The sequence below is a fragment of the Agrilus planipennis genome, unplaced genomic scaffold (assembly GCF_000699045.2).
Source record: "Agrilus planipennis isolate EAB-ADULT unplaced genomic scaffold, Apla_2.0 scaffold134, whole genome shotgun sequence".
Lineage (NCBI taxonomy): Eukaryota > Metazoa > Arthropoda > Insecta > Coleoptera > Buprestidae > Agrilus > Agrilus planipennis.
Genome location: NW_020438860.1, coordinates 728,748 through 748,471, shown reverse-complemented (window position 1 = coordinate 748,471; position 19,724 = coordinate 728,748). Strand labels below are relative to the sequence as shown.

Genomic DNA, 19,724 nt, shown 5'->3' with positions numbered 1-19,724 from the left:
GTTATGTCTAGTTCACCTGGGTCTGGGTTGAAGAAATTTACTATAAATAATATTTATTTTATTAACGCAAGTAAATGTTTCAATTTTTCTAAATACATTAGAATATCATGAAAACATTGCACTGTTATTATAATAGTGTCAAGAAGTAATAAAAAGTTAATAAAATAGGCTAAGCATGGCCAGTGTTTATGCAGACACTATTTAGGTAGAAGTTTTTCATTTTCTTTGATTAAAATATCTATGATCTCAAATAACCTCAAAAAAAGTTTGAATTTTAAGAACATTTTTCGTATGTTTAATAGTATAAGAAATGTATTTTTTTCGTGTGCGGTAGGAAGTGCAATAAAAAAGTTAATTCAGAAAGAGTTGTACCATAAAAATATGTCCAAATTTTCGAATTTGAACCCCCCAGACCACGTACGTGGCATGACTATTTTAGACAAGTCCAAGTTTAACAAGATGATAAACGTTCCTGTTATTAAAATAAGAGGTTTGAAAGTGTCGGATGTGCTACCGTTTTTAAAAAATTATCTACTGAAACTTGAAAAGTTTCAGCCTGTTACTACAACAAATAATTCCGAAGTGCACGTTTTACTTAACCCCGAAATCATCAAAGGATGGTTAGATATTTTATTAGAAGATCGCGAGTCTTTAGAGTTAATAAACGTCAAAGAAGAGAATTTAGATTTCCATATGTTCACTTTAACGTATGAAAATTTCTCGGCAAATACAATTTTAAAAGCAGTTTTACCTGTGGATAAAGAGGGTCTTAGTAGTTTCTCTAAAATCGGACATATCGTTCATATAAACCTTCGGGAGCATCTTCTCCCCTACAAGTCCTTTATCGGGCAAGTGTTATATGACAAAGTACCAAACGTAAGAACTGTAATAAACAAAGTTGATATTATAGATAACACTTATAGAAATTTTAAGATGGAAGTTTTATGCGGTTACAACGAAATGATGGTAAAAGTTAAAGAAAACAAGTGCTTTTTTGAGTTTGATTTTTCGTTCGTCTATTGGAATCCTCGTCTGTGTACCGAACACGAAAGAATCATAAATTTATTACACGAAAACGACGTTTTGTTTGATATATTTGCAGGTGTAGGTCCCTTTGCTATTCCTGCTGCTAAGAAGAAATGCATAGTTTATGCCAATGATTTGAATCCGGAGTCGTACAAATGGCTCAATCATAATGCTTCTCTTAACAAAATTCGAAGTAAAAACTTGCAGACATTTTCAAAAGACGGTCGGGACTTTATTTTGACCGATTTAAAAACTAATCTTAAAAAATATATCGTAAAAAACGAAACTAATAAAGACGAGACATGTTCTGTTCATATAACTATGAATTTACCGGCATTAGCTGTCCAATTTGTTAAAAACTTTTATGGCCTCTACACTCCCGAGGAATTAAATAAACTAGCAACAGTTCCGATGGTTCATGTGTATTGTTTTACGAAAGGGGAAAATCCGCATCAAATTGCACGTTCTATCCTTCAAAACAGTATGGACTGTGATATTTCTGATTGCATAGTTGATGTTTTTAAAGTGCGCACAGTTAGTTCAATGAAGGAAATGATGCGGGTTTCTTTTAGGATTGAGAGAGATATTTTAACCGGTCAGAGACCACGTTTAATCAAAAGGAGAATTGACAACATCACTTTGATAACTCCAGAGGTTCCAGTAAAAAAAGGTTAGTGTACTTGTTCTGTTAAAACATGTTGGAAACTATTTTAAAGTATTTAGTTGCAGTGTGTCATGAAGAAGAAATAGAAGCAAAAGAATACAGTTTGCAGTGTCCTGAAAAAAAACAACAAACACAAAATTAAAAATCTCATGAAGTTAAATACAACGTTTTAAAAAAGTTAATATACCATGTTATTTCAATTTGTAAGGACAATTTTAATGTGATGATTTTGCAGAAAATAGCCAAAGATAATTTAAAAATAACTGGTGGATAGAATAATAATAATAATAATATTCATTCTCTCATCTCGTAAATACATTCGCTATACATGTCGTTAACTTTAGAAGAGAGCCTTCACTATTCTACATATAAACAAAAGTGATCCCATCACCAATTTTGAAAAAGTTCAACGTCAAGAAATAGAAAATCCAAAGATAAAAGAAGAATCTAAAGTTGTCTAAACCAATCACAGCAAAATGAAATTTTAATTTGAATAAGTAAACGAAATATCAGATTCTTATGAATTATATTTATTATTTAAATATATATATTTACTTTATATAAGAAAACAACTATTTTTTCTTTGGTGGTCCTTCCATTTCTTCCAGTTGCTGCTTTAAGTCTAAAAGTTCCTTATCTGGCACATAACGGATCTCTTCGTGGAAATCTTCATGATTAACTACTTCTACCGTTATACCAGCAGGTAAACTGCTTTTTATAAGTCTCAAAAATACTGGTAAAACGGAAGAAGTGACGTCCAACATTTGAAGTGTACGCTGATAGATTTGAAACTTATATTGAGTGTCAACTATTTCACTGAGTGGTTTAAATGTAGTTACTTGCATGCTTTGTGGAGGTAAAGCCCAAGAATCGGAAATTTCAATATCCATACTTCTTGCAATATGATGAAGAAGTTTTTGGCAATTCTCCACAACAGTGTAATCGTAACCTCGAATTTGGACATTCACACAATTATACAAAGGGATTGGAGATTTAAGAGCAGTTAAATAATCTGGTTCGTAAACATCTAAACCGTAATTCCTTATAAAATTATTGTTTTTAATGGATAAAATCCGTTGTATAAATAACCGACTTTTGTTCATTTTAGAGGTTATAATCTGCACCATAGATAACATCTGCACATATAATAAGTAATCTGTTATAACCATAGACAAATTATAAGCAAGATCATAGATTAAAGCAAGATCTTAGCCGCAGGTTATAATTTATAATCATAGATTAAAGGCAGCTGTTGAGATTACTTATAGTTACATTAGAGGGCATTAAAAAGATTAATTTATTCCTTGTTCCTCTTCAAAAAGTAATTATTTATAAGCAGTTTTCCTTTGCATATCAGGATTCACAAACGATTTCCGATCGGTTTATGATCTGACGTTAATTTTATAAATAAATATAAGTCCAGAATGATTTAATAAAATATTTATGAAAGTACGTAGTGTTCAGTTTACTCAATCATATCAAATTCAAAAATTACTGGAGGTTTATTATTATTGGTTAAAATTTTGATGTAATGTGAGACGTACATTTAGTCACTACTTCTACTGCAACTCTATTACATATCCTTGTCTATGGTACATGTTTCTTATCTATGGATACTCTGTTCGATAATCAAAATGGTGCTTAACTTTTCAGCATTAAGTACGTAAAACTGCAGAACTGTAATTTAAAAAACAATGTGGAACTTATTTTAAAACGAATTAAAATTGTTGACCGATGTGATTAGCAAAGTAAGCAACTGATTATGCTTAATATTTCCTGTCGCCAATATTGTGAGAATTTAGTATTTTAGCAGTATGTTATCAGACGAAGGCGAAGCGGATTCTTCTTCAAAATGTAAAACCACTATTACGAATAGAGACTCATCTAGCGATGATCTCAGAAGAACTGCTTCTAGGAAGAGGAAAAGTAATTTTTGTATCGAATCGAGCGATTCGGATAGCGACAGTTCATTGGCAAGGGTCGTCTTAAGAAAGAAGAAACCAGTAAGTGTTGTTGGTATTGTTCTCGTTTAAAGATTGTTATTCAACTTTTCTAAGTTTAAAGTTGGTGTTTTCTTTTTGTGATCACAGAGAGTTGTTAATTCAGACTCCTCCTCAGACTCAGACATAGTGCGTGTGCCTACACTAGGGAATGTCAACAGAATAATTGATGATGAATATTCAAGCAGTGATAGTAGCTGGTCATCTGATAATGAAAGTTGTAATATAAGTAGGAGCAACGCAATTGCTTCAAAAATAAATGAGAAAGGAACCATGTCTGATTCCAGTAACAGTCATTCTGAGAAGTGTCCCATTTGCTTATTGTCATTCAAAGGCCAAGAAATTGGATCGCCGGAAACGTGTGATCATGTATTTTGTGCTGTTTGCATTGAGAAATGGTCTAAAAATGTCAATACCTGTCCAGTAGATCGTTTATCATTTGGAATGATCTTGGTTCGAGATAAGGTAGAGGGTAAAGTTACAAGACAAATAGTTGTGGATGCTTCTTCTAGAGATAACTTTGAATTAGTTATTGATATGCCATTTGAGGATTCTTTAGCATGTGAATTTTGTGGCTCAACTGAAAATGACCATACTATGCTTCTTTGTGATGGTTGTAATTTGGGTTTTCATATGGAATGTCTGGAGCCCCCCTTAACTCAGCTTCCAGATGGTGATTGGTATTGTCCAACATGTCAGAGATATGTTGGAAGAAGATCCTCCAGCTCAAGGTGAATAAGTTATTATTGTGTTTATTTTTATTTCCATATGTACTTCTCTTGTGTTTTTCGACAAGTTTTTTAAGTAGCTATTGCACAATCTGTAAGTTATATGTTTTTGACATGAGCCGATTTTACGTTAATAAATTTCTTTTGTTAAAATTATTGACTCTTTTTTTCTGATGTCTAAAATGATATTTTTTTTAAATGGCTCTGCTAAAAAAATAATCCTTTAGCAAAAGGACAAGGAACGAAATTGGTGGATTTTTACACCAGTCAGTATGATTACTAATTTATTTATTTGTTTTAAAATAGATGGTTTTCTCGTACGGGTCAAACCGAACGTGCAATTCGGAGGGTCCGTCAACGCATCTATAATATTGTGCAGGAGCACAGGATGAACAGGATTACTGATGTCGATTATGTTTGGGGATTAAGGAATGAAATTAACAACAGAAATAGTCAACCACGTCATCACAACAAGAAGAAAAAATCAAAGAAGCGAAAAAGCAAGCGAGAACGTAGAATCATGAAAGCGAAAAAGAACTCAAAGACACGTCTGGCCGCTCAGTTGGGTATACGCAACAGTCAGGGACTACTTCAGAACGTATCAGTTGTTGCTTCTAACCATGATCCCACTGAAAATATTAGTTTTCAAAGAAGAATGGCTGGCATTCCCCAGCTACACCTTTTTGGAAGACAAGATGAATTGGACTATTTTTCGTCATCGGAAACGGAGAATAACAATGACAGTTTTCAGTCATCTGGAAGTGCTTCTTGTCTATTGCTCGCACCCGTGGGAAGACCATCGACGTCTTATAGAAGGAATTTGAAAGCTAAAGTATCCTCACCAACAGCAACTGACGCAGATGTTCTAGGAAGTATTCTTGAATGTCAGGCTAAATTCCATTCGAAAAACTATACATTATCGCTGACTGACGATGGTAGAATTAAGCTGGACGGCAAGAACTCTATGTATAAAACCAAACAGACTCCTCTAGTTACTGAAAGCGATAGTACAACTCCCTCATCGACCAACTTCAGTGGCACTAGCAGTGGCAACGCTAACGATGAGAATCTTCAAAGTACACAGAGCACTAACGATTACCATGGAGGAACGGGAACGTCTGCCTCGGGAATTGTACATTGTTCTACTCCTGACGACGCCGACCACGTCCCAATAGATTATTCCTTGCCTCAGTTTTACGAGACAAGCAATAAGGACGAGAAGAAAAAAGATAACAAAGACTTGTATAACCCTGAAGAAGCTAGTGGCGCTAGTGACTCCGAATTAGATATTTACAGCGACATAGAAACGGTGACGACGAGCAGGACAGAAGATGCGGGACTAAAGACGTTGATAATGCGTCACGCCACTCCCGACGCCTCTTCTGTTCATTTCGTAGACGATAATAACGAGAACGAGAGCGATACAGATTTGGTAATAGACGATACAGAAAAAATCGTCGACCAAGACAAATACGATCCGGCTTGCGTATTCGACAGTGACGATGAAAAAACAGAAGCAGAACCTGCGGTCACCAGCACTGTAGATTCGACCGGGGAAGGCTCCATTACTGAAACGTCGGCAGCCAACGTGAATATAAATGCCGAAATACAATCAAATACTGTGCAATCTTCGTCTTCCAACAATCAGAACACGTTAAAGGAAAGCGATGATGATGAATTGCTTGAAGACGACTGCCCTAACTTTAATATATATTCTACTGAAAGTATAAATATGGCTAAATCAAACGATTTGGCCATGATGGTAGTGAGTGGATGTAAAGAATCAGAAAACACTACACAGAACGTCGATAAGTCTTCGATTAAAGTTATTAAAATGCATACAGTTAGTAACGACCAGTTAGAAAGTAGAATAAAGAAGTGTTCCATGCCTTTATACCGCACAGGTGATGGTCTCTACAGCGATTCCGAAGATGAGAATATGATTAAAATCGATCGTAAGAAGCCGTTTGGTATAAACGACCTTCAAACGGAAGACATCAGCGAAGAAGAACGCAGTTACACACCGTGTTTGGATGAGCCCCAACAACATCATCATCTCCAACAGCGTCAAGGTCTTGAAGGACTTGATACTGAAATGATTTCCGATGATGATAAAAACGACTTCGACGACGCTAACGATCCGAAAACTACATCAGATGGTGACGCTCTTGAAATAAACGCCAAAGAGTCGGAACTGGACTTTACAAGAGCTGAAGAGTGTGAAGAAGGCGAGATAGTGGATAAAACTAAAAAAATTGACAAGGAAGAAGAAGAGGAACAGGCAAAAACAAAAGAAAAGGACGAGGAAGCAGAAGATGACGACAGTAATAAAGAGAATGAAACGCAAAAAAAAGAACCGAATAATGATAGAGGAGCTTTGAACGTCACTACCAATAATAATACTACTGGTAATAAAGACCAGGAAACAGCTACGTTTAAAAAGATTAGCAAAAGTCAACGAGAGAGAAATTATAGAGAGAACAGAAGTCGTAGCAGAAGCAGATCGCGAGAAAATACAAAGGGCAAAACATCTATCGATCGCAAAGAACGTCGAAAACGCAAAGAAATCGAAATATATAATGTTCGATCGATTCTATCAGACAAACCTCGTCGTGTAAAAGATCAGTTCGGACGAGATGTTTCACGACGACTATCTGATTCTGGTTCGAGCAGTCGTTCCTTGACACCGCCACCGCAGTCTCCCGTATTATCCGGACGTCGTCTTTTTAACTCCGATTCATCGCCATTGATTGTGACGTCGTCGCGACTTTTAGCCAGATCAAGATCGCGTACCTTGTCGTCTTTTCACACGCCGAATCGTCGACGTTCACGTTCCCATTCCCGTTCCCGTTCTTACTCACCGGCAGCGACGTTAGCGCCGCGACGATCTCTATCCCGAACTCGACGTAGCCGCTCCAAGGAAAAGAAGAAACGGAAACGAACAAATAAGTCACGATCGATGTCCCGCAAACGACGCTATTCTTACAGTGAGCGCAAGAAATCTGTTAACAGGTCTCGATCAAATAAGGAGAAAAAACGACGAAAATCTTCTCAAGATCGGTACAAAGTTAAAGGAAAAAAGGCACGAAGTCGCAGCATGAAACGGCAATGTTCTTCGTCTCCCAAGTCACCATCGCTGCGACGAAGAAACTGGGAACGTCGTAATTCACGGGGATGGACGCCTTCTTTATCTCCATCATCTCCCCCATCCTTCAGGCATTTGTCTCCATCGTGGACGCCTCCGCGGCTTCTAAACCAACCCCCTGTTAAACCTCAGAACTTAACGGTAATCTTAACAAACGACGCAAACAAAAAAACCAAAAAAGACAAAAAGAAGAAGTCAGACAAAAGAGGCAAAGACAACGCTGAAAAGTCATCTAAGAAACGGAAACGTGATAAATCCCCAGCCCCTTCGAAGGAAGTGTTTGCTTCCGGCAATAACATCCTGGTTAGCGTTAGCTTTAATAAAGATGCGGACAATATCAGGGATGTGCAAGCATCTCGAAAACGGTACGAGGCCACATCGGAATTGACTACGAAACGGCTACGCAAAGAGCGCGAGAAGAAGAACAACAGTAACTTAACAGGAACCAGCAGCGCTACTCATGTTAGATCTGAAAAAACCGAGCACAAACAAAAGTTGGCCAACGTGAAACCAGTCGCTATCATAGACCTAGAGTTGTCACCTTTTCGAGAACTAACACCATCCCCCCAAGACATCATCGTGTTAACTGACAGCGAGAACGGCGACAGTAATGATCATATTCTTGGTCTGCAAAAGAACGTCATCATGTGCGACTCGTCATCACAACAAATATCCAGTCCTCCACCTCCAACCATAAGTGCTTACAATTCAGCCGGTCCAAAGACCCCCCCTGAGCCACAGGTTAAGTTTTCTTTAAGTTCGAAACAGTCACAAATGCGTCCGATCATTAATCCACTTCACGAACCTGACGACGTTGATGATGAGCCCATAGAGCCGCGTCGCGACGAAGAAGAAAATCAGGTAATGCACAAAGGTCCCAATACGCCTCCGGAACCGCCTAACTCGCCTCCGAGTTCACCGGATGCTTACGATCCATTCGATCCGACCAAGTCACGAACACCGACACCCGAGCCTGCAGAAAAAACAACACAATCGAATAATTCGTCCATACCGGGCTTGGAAGACACCAATACAGACGGTGACAAAGTTGGAAGTGGAGGGTGTGTGGTATCCAACGTTCCACCTCCAGATGTACGACCTGCAGATTCGCAATCCAGTTTGATCCCATCAACTCCAGACGCGAAAACATCTCCAGAACGATCCATAGGCGTAATAATTAATCAGGTGGTGATGCAGAATCAACAACAAACTTCTGCGTTCCTTTCCAGTCAACAACAACAGCAACAACCCCTTACAGTGGTAGCGCCTTCTTCTATGATCACATCGACTCCTGTGAGTGCTCCCCGCATAAACATCCTTAGTTCTGCAATATTACCTTCATCGAACGTGTCCTCCTCGTCAGTTATGTCACAACGAATAGTAATACCAACTACAAATCGTTCGAGTCCTGTGAATAAGGTGTCACCGTCGAAGATGTCTACCAAAGGAGGTTTGACAACTGCACAGCCCCCCGCATGGAAAGATTCTAACAAGAAAGATGGGACGAATCTCGATTTTGACTCTCCATACTCTCCTGGGTCTAGCGATTACGAGGATCTCTTCGAACCTCCACCAGAGTCTGGAACAAAAAGCATTAAGACATCCAAGAGTGTAACGGCGACCACAGCTGTCGCTACAACCAGTAGTAGCAACAAGACGGTGACCTCAAAGAGTCAGAGTGCTTTCGATCAGCTATTTGGATCCTCGCCCCAACCTCCCCTCTACAAAGTTAAAAGTAAAGGAAATAAAGTTCCGTCGAAAGTTAAGCCTTCCAAGACAAACCCTAAGCCGAAACCCCAACAAACGCCTAGCAAAGGTAAGTTATTGTTTTAATGTTTTGTGTTAATTTTTACTAAAAATCATTTTTAATGTTTCTCGTTTTTTTTTTTTTTTAAAATTTAGGAACAAAACTTGTAGGAGTGAAAATGGATGAAGACAATCTGAAAATTCTTGACGAATTACCAAATTCTGCTGTGGAAATGCAGGTCAAAGACAAGGTAAACTGTTACATATATGCAGTAGTAAAGTTTGTACTTATAAAATAAAATTTCCGCAGTTCCTCAAAAAATTGAATAGACAAGAACGAGTAGTGGAAGAGGTGAAGCTCGTGCTGAAACCCCATTACAACAAGAAACATGTCACTAAAGAGGAGTACAAAGACATTTTGCGGAGGGCCGTTCCCAAAGTAGGAATTATTATTATTATTATTAAGACTGTTACTATTAAATAAAAAATTTGTTTTTTGTAGATATGCCACAATAAATCTGGAGAAATAAACCCGAAGAAAATTCAAGCATTGATTGAGGCCTACGTACGCAAAGTTAGACACAGTAAAAAAGTGACTTCTAGTAGTTCTGTAAATCCTCAAAAAACGTGAGTCCTTTTCCGTTTCCAATCGTAATAATTTATTGTCTTATTTATTAGTTGGCGGCAAGAGTTTGTATTCTAAATAAATGTTACATTTTGCAGCTCTCCATTTTTGCATTTAAAACATTCCGCATTCTGCTTTTTCTTTGTCTCATAAACGTCTTTATTAATTTCCCGTGGTTGAAAAGGTCTTAAAGAAATTTATATAGACGCAATTGAATTTTTGTTTAATATGTATGTCGAAAAACGATTACATATTTCAAAATAACGCCCAGTTGCTTGTCGATGAATCTTATTTTTTGTTTTAAGTAAGCAGTGTTTGGGATGGTATAAACACGTTTTTTCTTTTATCATTTAACAGCAACTAGTATGTTGTTAAAACACCTAGAGTACATTTTTCTGTAGCTGTTAGGGAACGGTTTTCTGTGTTGTGTTGCAAGAACGACCGTAGCCAAACTAATAAACGTAATTAATTAAGAAGATATTACATTTCTAATGAGATTTGTGTAATTAAAAGTTTCTTCATTCTCCCGTGACCATTCTCCCCCCCACAAGACATCTTCTATCCCTCAACCTTCTCTTCTTTGTGCAGATTTACTGAAATGTGTAAAACAAAAACTGTAAGGAAATAAATAAAATGTTTTCGACAAATCAAAAGAATTATTAATTTATCGCACTTTTTACGACCGAAACATTTGACGATGAAAACGAAACCGTAAAGTTAAATTCAAGTCTTTCCCTTTTTCCAGACAAGTAATATCGAATTGGCTCTCCAAAATAAACTAAGGGGTGAACAAGTAACGACTTATCACTTTACAAATTAATATTAATGGCGCAATTTCAATCTTGTAAATATATTTTTAAATAAGAATTTAAATTGAAAAATAGATAGGGTTTAGTTATAAGTTGTTTTTTTTCTGTTCTATTTCAACTCTGAACGAAAAGAAGTTACAAATAAATTGTAAAGTGTAACGGGTTTTATTGCTTGCCACTAATTCAAACTACGAAATTAAAATTCAATCCCCTAAAAATAAGTCATGGATTACATTAATAACAAGTACCTATTATAATAACATATATTGATTATTCATTTCACGTATTCTTTGGTTTATTTAAACGGTATCTGCAAAACCAACCCTATTGTTGCCCAAATCAAACTCGGTATAGTATCTGCCTATGAAAACATCTCCCAAGATCCATAGGGGACCGTTTGGTGGAGGTATATCGATTCCCATAAATCCTAACAGGCACACTGTTTTTCCTAGTTGATTAATCTGAATAAAAAATAACATTTAGACCTTAGAATGTCAAATTAGCGAATTTAGAATTCTATTATAATTAAACTAAAAACTCACCCTAAGAACATAGTCCTTGCCTTCAATCGGGAACGATTTTCCATTGAAAACAAACGAGATGGTGGGGAGCAATGGAATACGTTCGCAATCCACAATGTATTCTCCACCGACTATTGGAGTACCCCCGAGGGCTTTACCAATATTCTCGACCTCCGAGACGGGACCCGCAATCAAACTCGTTCCCGTATCGGCTATAGCTTCGCAGCCATTCGCACAAAACGTTTGCGAAGCCAATTTAATGCCGTCCATTTTAAATTGCCAATAAGCTTTTTTATCAACCGACAAATACGTGAATTCACCTTTATAATAATTTGGGTCGGAACCTCCGAAGATGATTTCGCCTCCCGTGGTCGCTGTGGGATCCCTATAAATTTATTTTTTAGTAAGTAGGACTGGTATACATTTAATTAAACCCGCCTGTCTAAATAGAACGAAAACACTGAATTATTTATAAGTTTCTGATCGACCATGTTGTAGAAAACTGGAGTTACACCATCAACAGAAATGGTGTCATATGCCAGGCCTAATATTCCATCGAATTTGGCCGCAACGAAAGCCAAACCGGGCTCACTTATAGCTTCCGCGAACGTCTGGCTTTTTACGTTCAATGCGCCTACCTAATTAATAATGTGATAATTAGTAAACAAAGAAACATTACTTAATTTACTAATTCTTTATAAAATTGAACGTTTCAAAAAATTATAATTATTACATATTTAATTTGTTATTTAAGTACGTACTTAGACAAGTGTGATAAAATAACAAGTAAATATAACTAGAACTTAATTAGTCATTGCCTCAATTAAAAGATATATGTATTCCTGATTATTTTATTAGGAATATATTAATTATCTTTTTGGCCAAGTAATCTATACAATAAGTATTTAGAATGTTCTAATACAATATTGTTTTTGTATTATTTTACAAACATGATTAATATGATCTTGTAGTAGTTTACCATGAAATTTTTGTGTACATCACACAAGGACCATTAAGACCAATGATAATGAAGTTAGTGTAAGTTTAACCTTTCTGATAACACTTCTTAATGATACGCAAAAGTTTATTTTATTGTTAATATGATTTAAAAGGAAAAGGAAAAATATGTGCATGACTAATACAACACTTTGGATTTATTTAAATAGAAAAGCAACTTTTAAATATTAAAGAAATGAAAAATGTGAAATTATTAATAGAATGCATAATAAAGACTCACATTTACATTGTCTGTTGACAAATATCCACTTAGACTACCAGATCCATATCGAATTGCAAAATCTGTGCCATTTTTCTTGTATGTATTCGATTTTTTGGAGTCATATTTGTTATGAAGTACTGAAAGAAAACAATTGAAAACAAAATTTTAACATACAAAATCCACATACAGCAGGCAATATTTGTATAATGACAATTCTTAGAAGGCACCCATAAATTTGAAGAACCAGTGTCAAAAACAACTTTGAAGCTTTGTGGAGGATTACCAATTGTAATAGGGCCATAATATTGGGCCTAAAATGTGGATTTCATTAAATATTTGCATTTGTATGTTAATATTATCATTACGTCTAAATAATTCGACAAGGGCTCCGGTGATGGTCCCCCATAGCGTAACTTAAGTTGTTGCACTTTTGTTCCAACCTCCTGTAATGTTCGTCTTGCAGATTTAATTTTATGCAATGGAACTCTAAAAGGTCATACAAGCTTGGTCTTTTGCAGGAAAAATATGTGTTAGAACTTACCTGAAAAGCTGCGCATTTGCAACAATTAGGATCATACAAAAAATAGCAAGTGATTTGGTCATTCTTAACCTGCTTATGGACGTTATTGATCGATTTCGCTTACAAACGTACAAGACAAGGTTTATCAAATGACCTCTAGCTCTGGATTAATAATTAACTGATAATATATTATTCATCGATGACCAGTAGGACGGAACACAGTTTAATCAAAATGAATTGCGGCTTCTGCTACTCGTGTTTATATTTAAATTGTTTGTTTTATTACATTTACCATAGATAACACTTACTTTGCGATAACAAAGGTAACCAATCAAAAACGATCCAAAAAGGCGGTTAATTTGAAATATGAGTTCAAATATTAAAGTAAAAAAAAAAAATAGCAAAATAGAAGAAAAATACTTATTACAATTACTAATATGGAACTAAGAAGTGTTTCTACCTGACTAGTCCAGGGTGCGTTCTTCACTAAAGTTATGTTATTAATTAAAACGTATAAAAAATACACATTACGAAAATATGTATTAAAAAGTACTTATCTGTACTATTTATTAATTAAGTTATGTTCAAATGAAATCCAAGGCTTTCAAAAACTTTTTATTGAACGAAATGCTACATATTCTACCATTTGAACACCAAGGAAGTTATTACATTAGGGTTGACACAGAACTAGTTTTTTTTATTGCCAAAAAACGCTACAAAACAAAATATTTGTACCATGAGACAGTATATAAATCAGAAACCTCCTTCTTCTATTTTAATTACTGTAAAAACCACCGATATTGAAAAATTCACGTTCATTAAAAAATAAACGAGTCGAACTTCACTGGTCAATCAGAAATGCTTACAAAAATAAATCACTAATTTATAAATAGAAAAAAAACCTGTTCAGGTTTATTTGGCAATTTATAACTTATTTCAGTTTAAAGACGGTTTACAAAATATTCTCCATCAATGTGTGACTACTATGAACACATATTTGGAAATAGTGTGTGAGTTGTGTTTTATTTCTACAATTTTATTCTTAATGAGGTAATGGCAACAGAGATTCCTTTTCTATTTTTAACAGTTAGTTGTTTATAGTAAAAAAAAACCAAAACATCGTACGAGATTACAAAATCACTTTTACATTTCATTTTTCAAAACTCCAACACAAACACAAGTATATATAAAATAAACACAAGTTACAATTACCATATTAAGTACTGCAGTTAAGGGCAATAAAACCATAACTTTTTACATCTAAACACTATTTCAAGAGCGCACTAACTTCAGAGTAAGTTATTAATGAACAACCCGAGCCATTCAAGTCAAAAGTATTTAATGATTCTGCTAAATTGTGAATGTACTTTTGTTTTTAAAATGAATTTGTTAGTTTTGAGCACCTTAAAAATGTAACTAAAGTTAGTACACACAGAGAATGCACGATATCTTGCATCTTATTACATTATATTGATAAACTTTTACTGTTTTATAGGAATGTTAGTAGTTGCAAGTGTTCTCTGTTTGGCAGCTGCACAAATGAATGTCATGTTAAATAATACCGCAGTGAATGATATATAAAAATAAAAAAGAAATGAGTACAAACTAAACTAAACTAAAAACACAAACCTGCCGCAAACTATGAACATTAGACATTAAATTGGGATGAATAGTGACAATTAGTTTTAGCTGTTGCTGTCCTTATTAATGCTAATATTGTTGTAGTAAAAGAAACAAGATAGCTCCTTTTTTAAATTATTGTGTCAGTTATTTTAATATTAGGCAGCAACTTCTGGTTTGTCAGTAGACTCAGCTGCACTGAGTTTTGCCTTCTTTTCTGGGGTTGCTTCCTCGGCGGAGGAACCTTCGGGGCCATCGCCGCCACCACCTGCCGATTTTCTCTTGACAGGACAAGAAACAGGTTGTTCTTCCTCTTTGTGATCTACAACTGAATCAAAACAAAACTATTTATTGTACGACTGTCGTGATTTAACATGAAAAAAATAAAATAAAAAGAGATACACTTACCAGTATCGTCTTTGGAGTCTTCTTTACCATTTTTCGGTGCTTCTTCAATGTCACCGTTCTCCTCGTTTTCCACTTTCTTGTCGGTTGCTTCTTTGACCTCCTCTTCCTTCTTATCCTCGACTACAGGTTTTTCCTTGATTTGTTCTTGTCTATAAGAATTCAACACGTGTTCTTTTTATTAATCAAGTTATCGAACATGCGTCGTTGAATGAGTACTTTAATTAAGCATAAGAAAAGTTTCAAATACTGGAGTTTCCGAATGAAAAAAGCAACAGCAACTAAATAGATACATCTGCTCTGATTTAACCGTTTTACCGGCTTTTTTTAGAGAAAAACGCCACATTGTCGCCATCTTGATAGCATACCGCCAAAACAAAGAATATAACTTTTCACGAATACAATACAAAATAAGAATGTTAAAATTACTTACGGTTTTTCACAAACTTTGTCTGCCATTTTTGAAACTAGTGATTGCTTCTTGATACACTTTTTTCTTAAAAAAAAGGTCGTTGTTTATAGAGGGACGCAAAGAACGATTTACACACAGCTTGGCGCTTGGTTGACACCATAGATAGTTGACAGACACGAGCATAGACGATTTATAACGGACAGGACACGAGACAATGACGAGAGTTAGATAGAAACTGGATAGAGACACTGAATAATAATTATTATATAATTATGTAATAATTAAATGTTTGCATGCTTGATTTACAACAAATGCAAATAGTAATGGCAATCGATTTTTAAATAAATTATAAAAAAACTATAAGTACCGGAATGATAGTATTGCGCCACAGTTGTACAAATAAACATTATTGCCATCTATAAAGGAAAAGCTGAACTTTCGAAGTTTAGCTAAGATTAGTCTTAAAATATCCCAAATCGGTTTCGACTTTGAGGGAGGTGAAGTGGAAGTTCTTCGGTGTTGGGAAGCCATTTTAATTATATGCATGTCTATTATTATCGTTCTAAGTTTGTTTCATATGAAAAAAAATTAGGTAAAAGCCTGCCGGAGTGAAAAGTGAAGCTACGAGCTCGTTGGTCGAGGGGTTATCGGTTAGTTCAAAAGGTGGCCAAAAAAAGAAATGGTGTGAATGAATTATATTGACTTAGAACAAGTGTTCTAGCCGTGTATTTGGATTAAATCGTAATTATTTAGTGCTTCGGAAAGAGCACCAAACGTACCTGAAGCCCTGGAAGGTTTAAAAGTCCAAACCATGGGCAACAATGCCGCTACGGCTAACAAAAAAGTTGACTCCGCCGAAAGTGTGAAAGAGTTTCTTGACCAGGCCAAGGAAGACTTTGAGGAAAAATGGAAAAAGAACCCGACAAACACTGCAGCTCTTGACGATTTTGACAGGATAAAAACGCTAGGCACTGGATCTTTTGGTCGAGTGATGATAGTACAACACAAACCAACAAAAGAATATTATGCAATGAAAATACTTGATAAGCAGAAGGTGGTAAAATTGAAACAAGTGGAACATACCCTGAATGAAAAGAGAATTCTTCAAGCAATCAACTTTCCATTCCTTGTAAGTCTCAGATTTCATTTTAAGGACAACTCAAATTTATACATGGTGTTGGAATATGTACCAGGGGGTGAGATGTTTTCCCATTTAAGGAAAGTGGGACGATTTTCGGAGCCCCATTCTCGTTTTTACGCTGCTCAAATAGTGCTAGCTTTTGAATATTTGCACTATTTAGATCTGATTTATCGAGATCTGAAACCTGAGAATCTTCTCATTGACTCGCAGGGTTATCTTAAAGTCACAGATTTTGGGTTTGCTAAGAGGGTTAAGGGACGCACCTGGACGTTGTGTGGCACCCCCGAATATTTGGCACCTGAAATTATTCTCAGTAAAGGATATAACAAAGCAGTTGATTGGTGGGCATTGGGCGTTTTAGTGTACGAAATGGCCGCCGGTTATCCGCCCTTTTTTGCCGATCAACCTATACAAATTTATGAGAAAATTGTATCCGGAAAAGTCCGGTTTCCTTCGCACTTTGGCTCTGATTTAAAAGACTTGCTTAGGAACTTATTGCAAGTGGATCTCACCAAACGATATGGCAACTTGAAGGCCGGTGTTAATGATATAAAGGGGCACAAATGGTTCGCCAGTACCGATTGGATTGCTGTATTTCAGAAGAAAATCGAGGCACCATTCATACCTCGTTGTAAGGGCCCCGGGGATACTAGTAATTTCGATGATTATGAAGAGGAAGCTCTTCGTATCTCCTCAACTGAGAAATGTGCTAAGGAATTTGCCGAGTTTTGAATATTTTCTTTTATAGTGTAAGTAGCTCACTATTTATTTAGTATATACTTAAAATAACGTGTTGAGTGAACTGTCCAAAAAGGCTCTTCCAGTTATACTTTGATTTACTATTAATATCATTTTGAAAGGAACCTGGGGCTCCCTGTTCATCAGAAAGTACCACCTTACTTTTATTTGTTTTTTCTTTTTCATGTTGTTGTAGGAAACCCTTATTTTATTAATTGGTGATTACATTTTCACTGTATGTGTGACATTTGTATGCTTTTACCAAAAGGAACTGATGTAGGCACCTACTTATTGAAAATAACTGAAATATACCCAATAAGTACCTATGTCATATCAGTCTGTTAATTGCTTGATTAAAACAAAAGTTGCCTTATAAAAATATTCATTTATTTTATCCAGTTGATTTGTTTTTTTGAGACGAAACAATCACGTGGGTCGATTTAAGTAACTTTATTAAAGTAATTAAAACTTATAACAAGCAGGAGAGCCCAGCTTGCAGCTGATCAAAAATGCGTACTTCGCATTCATTGCAATATCTGCAGTCTGTGGTGTTTTGAGTAGCTCACTAAATCGGCATCTTAATCGTGTTGATGCTATAATATTACTGTATAGTTGTGTTGTTGTCAAACATTTTTTTCTTACAAGTTAAGGTCAAAAATATACAGGAGTATTTTGAATTGTTTGCTTTGTTTTTAAACTGTGCAATATACTTATTGCTATTCTGAAATGTAAATATGGTTAAAGTAACCTATTAGATTAGAGAACCCTAGTCAACTTTGTTATTATTAATTATAATGAATTATTATTATTATTCTTATTCTTATAGAATTACTGCGTACCAAATAAAATATATTTAACTTTAAATGAATGTTGCGAATTCATTTTTGACGACATCAACACCGTTGATGTGTTTAGTGACCTTCTTTTCTGAAAATGCTTCAAAAGTAGAATATTAACTTCTGCACAAATTGTATATTGTGCAACCGTTTTGTTTCCTTAACAAATAAAATTTTTAATAAAGAAAAGTCAGTTGAGCATTAAAACATTATTCTGTGTTGTAAGGTACACTGACAGGGTGTTCGGTTATCAATGATTGGCGTTTTTTTGTTACAAACAATAGCCAATCTAAAATAAATTTGTTGAAAGTTGTTCTGTTAAATACATCAGACCCTACAAATAAATTTTTACAGATTATGTGTGACAGTTATTGTAGTATGGGTTCTTTTTTCTTAATTTCGTTCAATTTGCCAATGCAATGATTATATTCAAATGTGACTTATAAATGTATTTGTAAGTAATAAGCCAGTATTGGTAAAAAAAGAACACCTGCGAATTACCATGGAAAAGGTATTATTTATTCGTAGATATTTTCTTGCAACGTTTATTTTTCAAATGATTTAATTAAAATTTGCACCTTAAAAGACTTACAAGGACTTCATCGAAAATCAGAAGTAGAAGAGACGTTCTTTAAATTGTTTTGATAGAACGTGGGACCAAAACTTTGAACTATATTATTTGAATTTATAAACGTTTTTGCACTTTAAGCTTACTTTGTATTTTGTCAATAGTTATTGTGGAATACAGAAAAGAAGCAGAAATGTTGCAAGAAACTGTCTTAATCAATAAAAACTTTATTAATGTTCATATATAATTGATGTGTTTTTTGTAAACGATGCTGTTAAAATCTGCCGATGTTTTTGTCATTTTTTTATTGAAAAAAAGTGATGCCTGAACACCAATATTCTACATTCTTCACATGGTTACTGTCATTCGATATAGATATTATAATATATTAAAAGGTGTATCCTATTTTTCAGTCGTTTTGGAATTAGTTCGTTACGAAATTTCGGGGGTTTTGACAATTAAAAGCATCTGTTGTTACTTGTAAAAAAAGATAAAATGTTCATTAAATTTGCGTATGTATAATAAGCGGCAATCTCGACTTGCGTAATTTGGGTTGCCTATGTATGGACGGTTCATTTTTATTGAATTCGAGTGTGCTTTTTCACAGCTTATTTACATGCGAAACATTTAAATTTAAACAAGATTGCCTCCTATGGGATATTTAATACTAATATCACCCCAACGTATAGAATAGAAAATAATGAAAACAAAAGAAAAACTAGTAGCTTGATCGTTACTTAAACTGTATTTATTCATGTAGACGGAATTAATAATAGTTATTATATAAATATTTATGTGCTTTTTAAGTTTCCAAGTGTACATAGTTTTTTGTTTTGTCAGCCCCTTCCTAGGTATATTGGTACTTCAGAATGTGCTAGCTATTGTAAATTTTTAGACCTATTATTCGTTTTTTGCTTTTGTATTTTAGTTCATGTCGAAGAATGTATTAAAATAATTAAAGTACTTAAAAAAGTATTTGCCTGGTCTTAAAAGTTTTCTTT

The 19,724-nt window shown here is 35.0% G+C and overlaps 6 protein-coding genes across 9 annotated transcripts; 3 read left to right on the top strand and 3 right to left on the bottom strand.

Moving 5' to 3' along the window:
* Positions 1-239: 239 nt before the first annotated feature.
* LOC108738972 (tRNA (guanine(37)-N1)-methyltransferase) lies at positions 240-1,867 on the top strand. The gene is made up of 3 exons (XM_018472605.1): positions 240-876; positions 934-1,696; positions 1,750-1,867. Exons 1-3 carry the CDS (start codon positions 241-243, stop codon positions 1,830-1,832), a joined length of 1,482 nt encoding a protein of 493 aa, XP_018328107.1. The 5' UTR covers position 240; the 3' UTR covers positions 1,833-1,867.
* On the bottom strand, positions 1,703-2,839 carry LOC112906791. The gene is made up of 2 exons (XM_025981717.1): positions 2,246-2,839; positions 1,703-1,803 (listed from the first exon to the last, which is right to left on the bottom strand). The coding sequence occupies exon 1, from the start codon at positions 2,824-2,826 to the stop codon at positions 2,263-2,265; it is 564 nt and encodes a 187-aa protein (XP_025837502.1). The 5' UTR covers positions 2,827-2,839; the 3' UTR covers positions 1,703-1,803; positions 2,246-2,262.
* Positions 2,840-3,309: 470 nt separating this feature from the next.
* On the top strand, positions 3,310-10,820 carry LOC108739048 (PHD and RING finger domain-containing protein 1). 4 transcript variants are annotated; one of them, XM_018472735.1, is made up of 8 exons: positions 3,310-3,438; positions 3,504-3,693; positions 3,781-4,421; positions 4,725-9,379; positions 9,466-9,560; positions 9,620-9,748; positions 9,812-9,936; positions 10,680-10,820. In XM_018472735.1, the coding sequence occupies exons 2-8, from the start codon at positions 3,505-3,507 to the stop codon at positions 10,714-10,716; spliced, it is 5,871 nt and encodes a 1,956-aa protein (XP_018328237.1). In that variant the 5' UTR covers positions 3,310-3,438; position 3,504; the 3' UTR covers positions 10,717-10,820. The 4 variants fall into 4 exon arrangements, with proteins under 4 accessions (XP_018328237.1, XP_018328236.1, XP_018328235.1 ...); XM_018472734.1 differs by having other exon boundaries at positions 3,501-3,693; XM_018472733.1 differs by having other exon boundaries at positions 3,493-3,693.
* A 72-nt stretch (positions 10,821-10,892) lies between these two features.
* LOC108739049 (lysosomal aspartic protease) lies at positions 10,893-13,272 on the bottom strand. The gene is made up of 7 exons (XM_018472737.2): positions 13,025-13,272; positions 12,849-12,969; positions 12,671-12,794; positions 12,502-12,620; positions 11,703-11,902; positions 11,286-11,649; positions 10,893-11,204 (listed from the first exon to the last, which is right to left on the bottom strand). The coding sequence occupies exons 1-7, from the start codon at positions 13,084-13,086 to the stop codon at positions 11,043-11,045; spliced, it is 1,152 nt and encodes a 383-aa protein (XP_018328239.1). The 5' UTR covers positions 13,087-13,272; the 3' UTR covers positions 10,893-11,042.
* A 333-nt stretch (positions 13,273-13,605) lies between these two features.
* On the bottom strand, positions 13,606-15,617 carry LOC108738973 (nucleolin). Its single transcript, XM_018472606.2, has 3 exons — positions 15,462-15,617; positions 15,032-15,180; positions 13,606-14,951 (listed from the first exon to the last, which is right to left on the bottom strand). The coding sequence occupies exons 1-3, from the start codon at positions 15,485-15,487 to the stop codon at positions 14,782-14,784; spliced, it is 345 nt and encodes a 114-aa protein (XP_018328108.1). The 5' UTR covers positions 15,488-15,617; the 3' UTR covers positions 13,606-14,781.
* A 289-nt stretch (positions 15,618-15,906) lies between these two features.
* Positions 15,907-19,698, top strand: LOC108739084 (cAMP-dependent protein kinase catalytic subunit). Its single transcript, XM_018472792.2, has one exon. The coding sequence runs from the start codon at positions 16,252-16,254 to the stop codon at positions 17,311-17,313; it is 1,062 nt and encodes a 353-aa protein (XP_018328294.1). The 5' UTR covers positions 15,907-16,251; the 3' UTR covers positions 17,314-19,698.
* Positions 19,699-19,724: the final 26 nt, after the last annotated feature.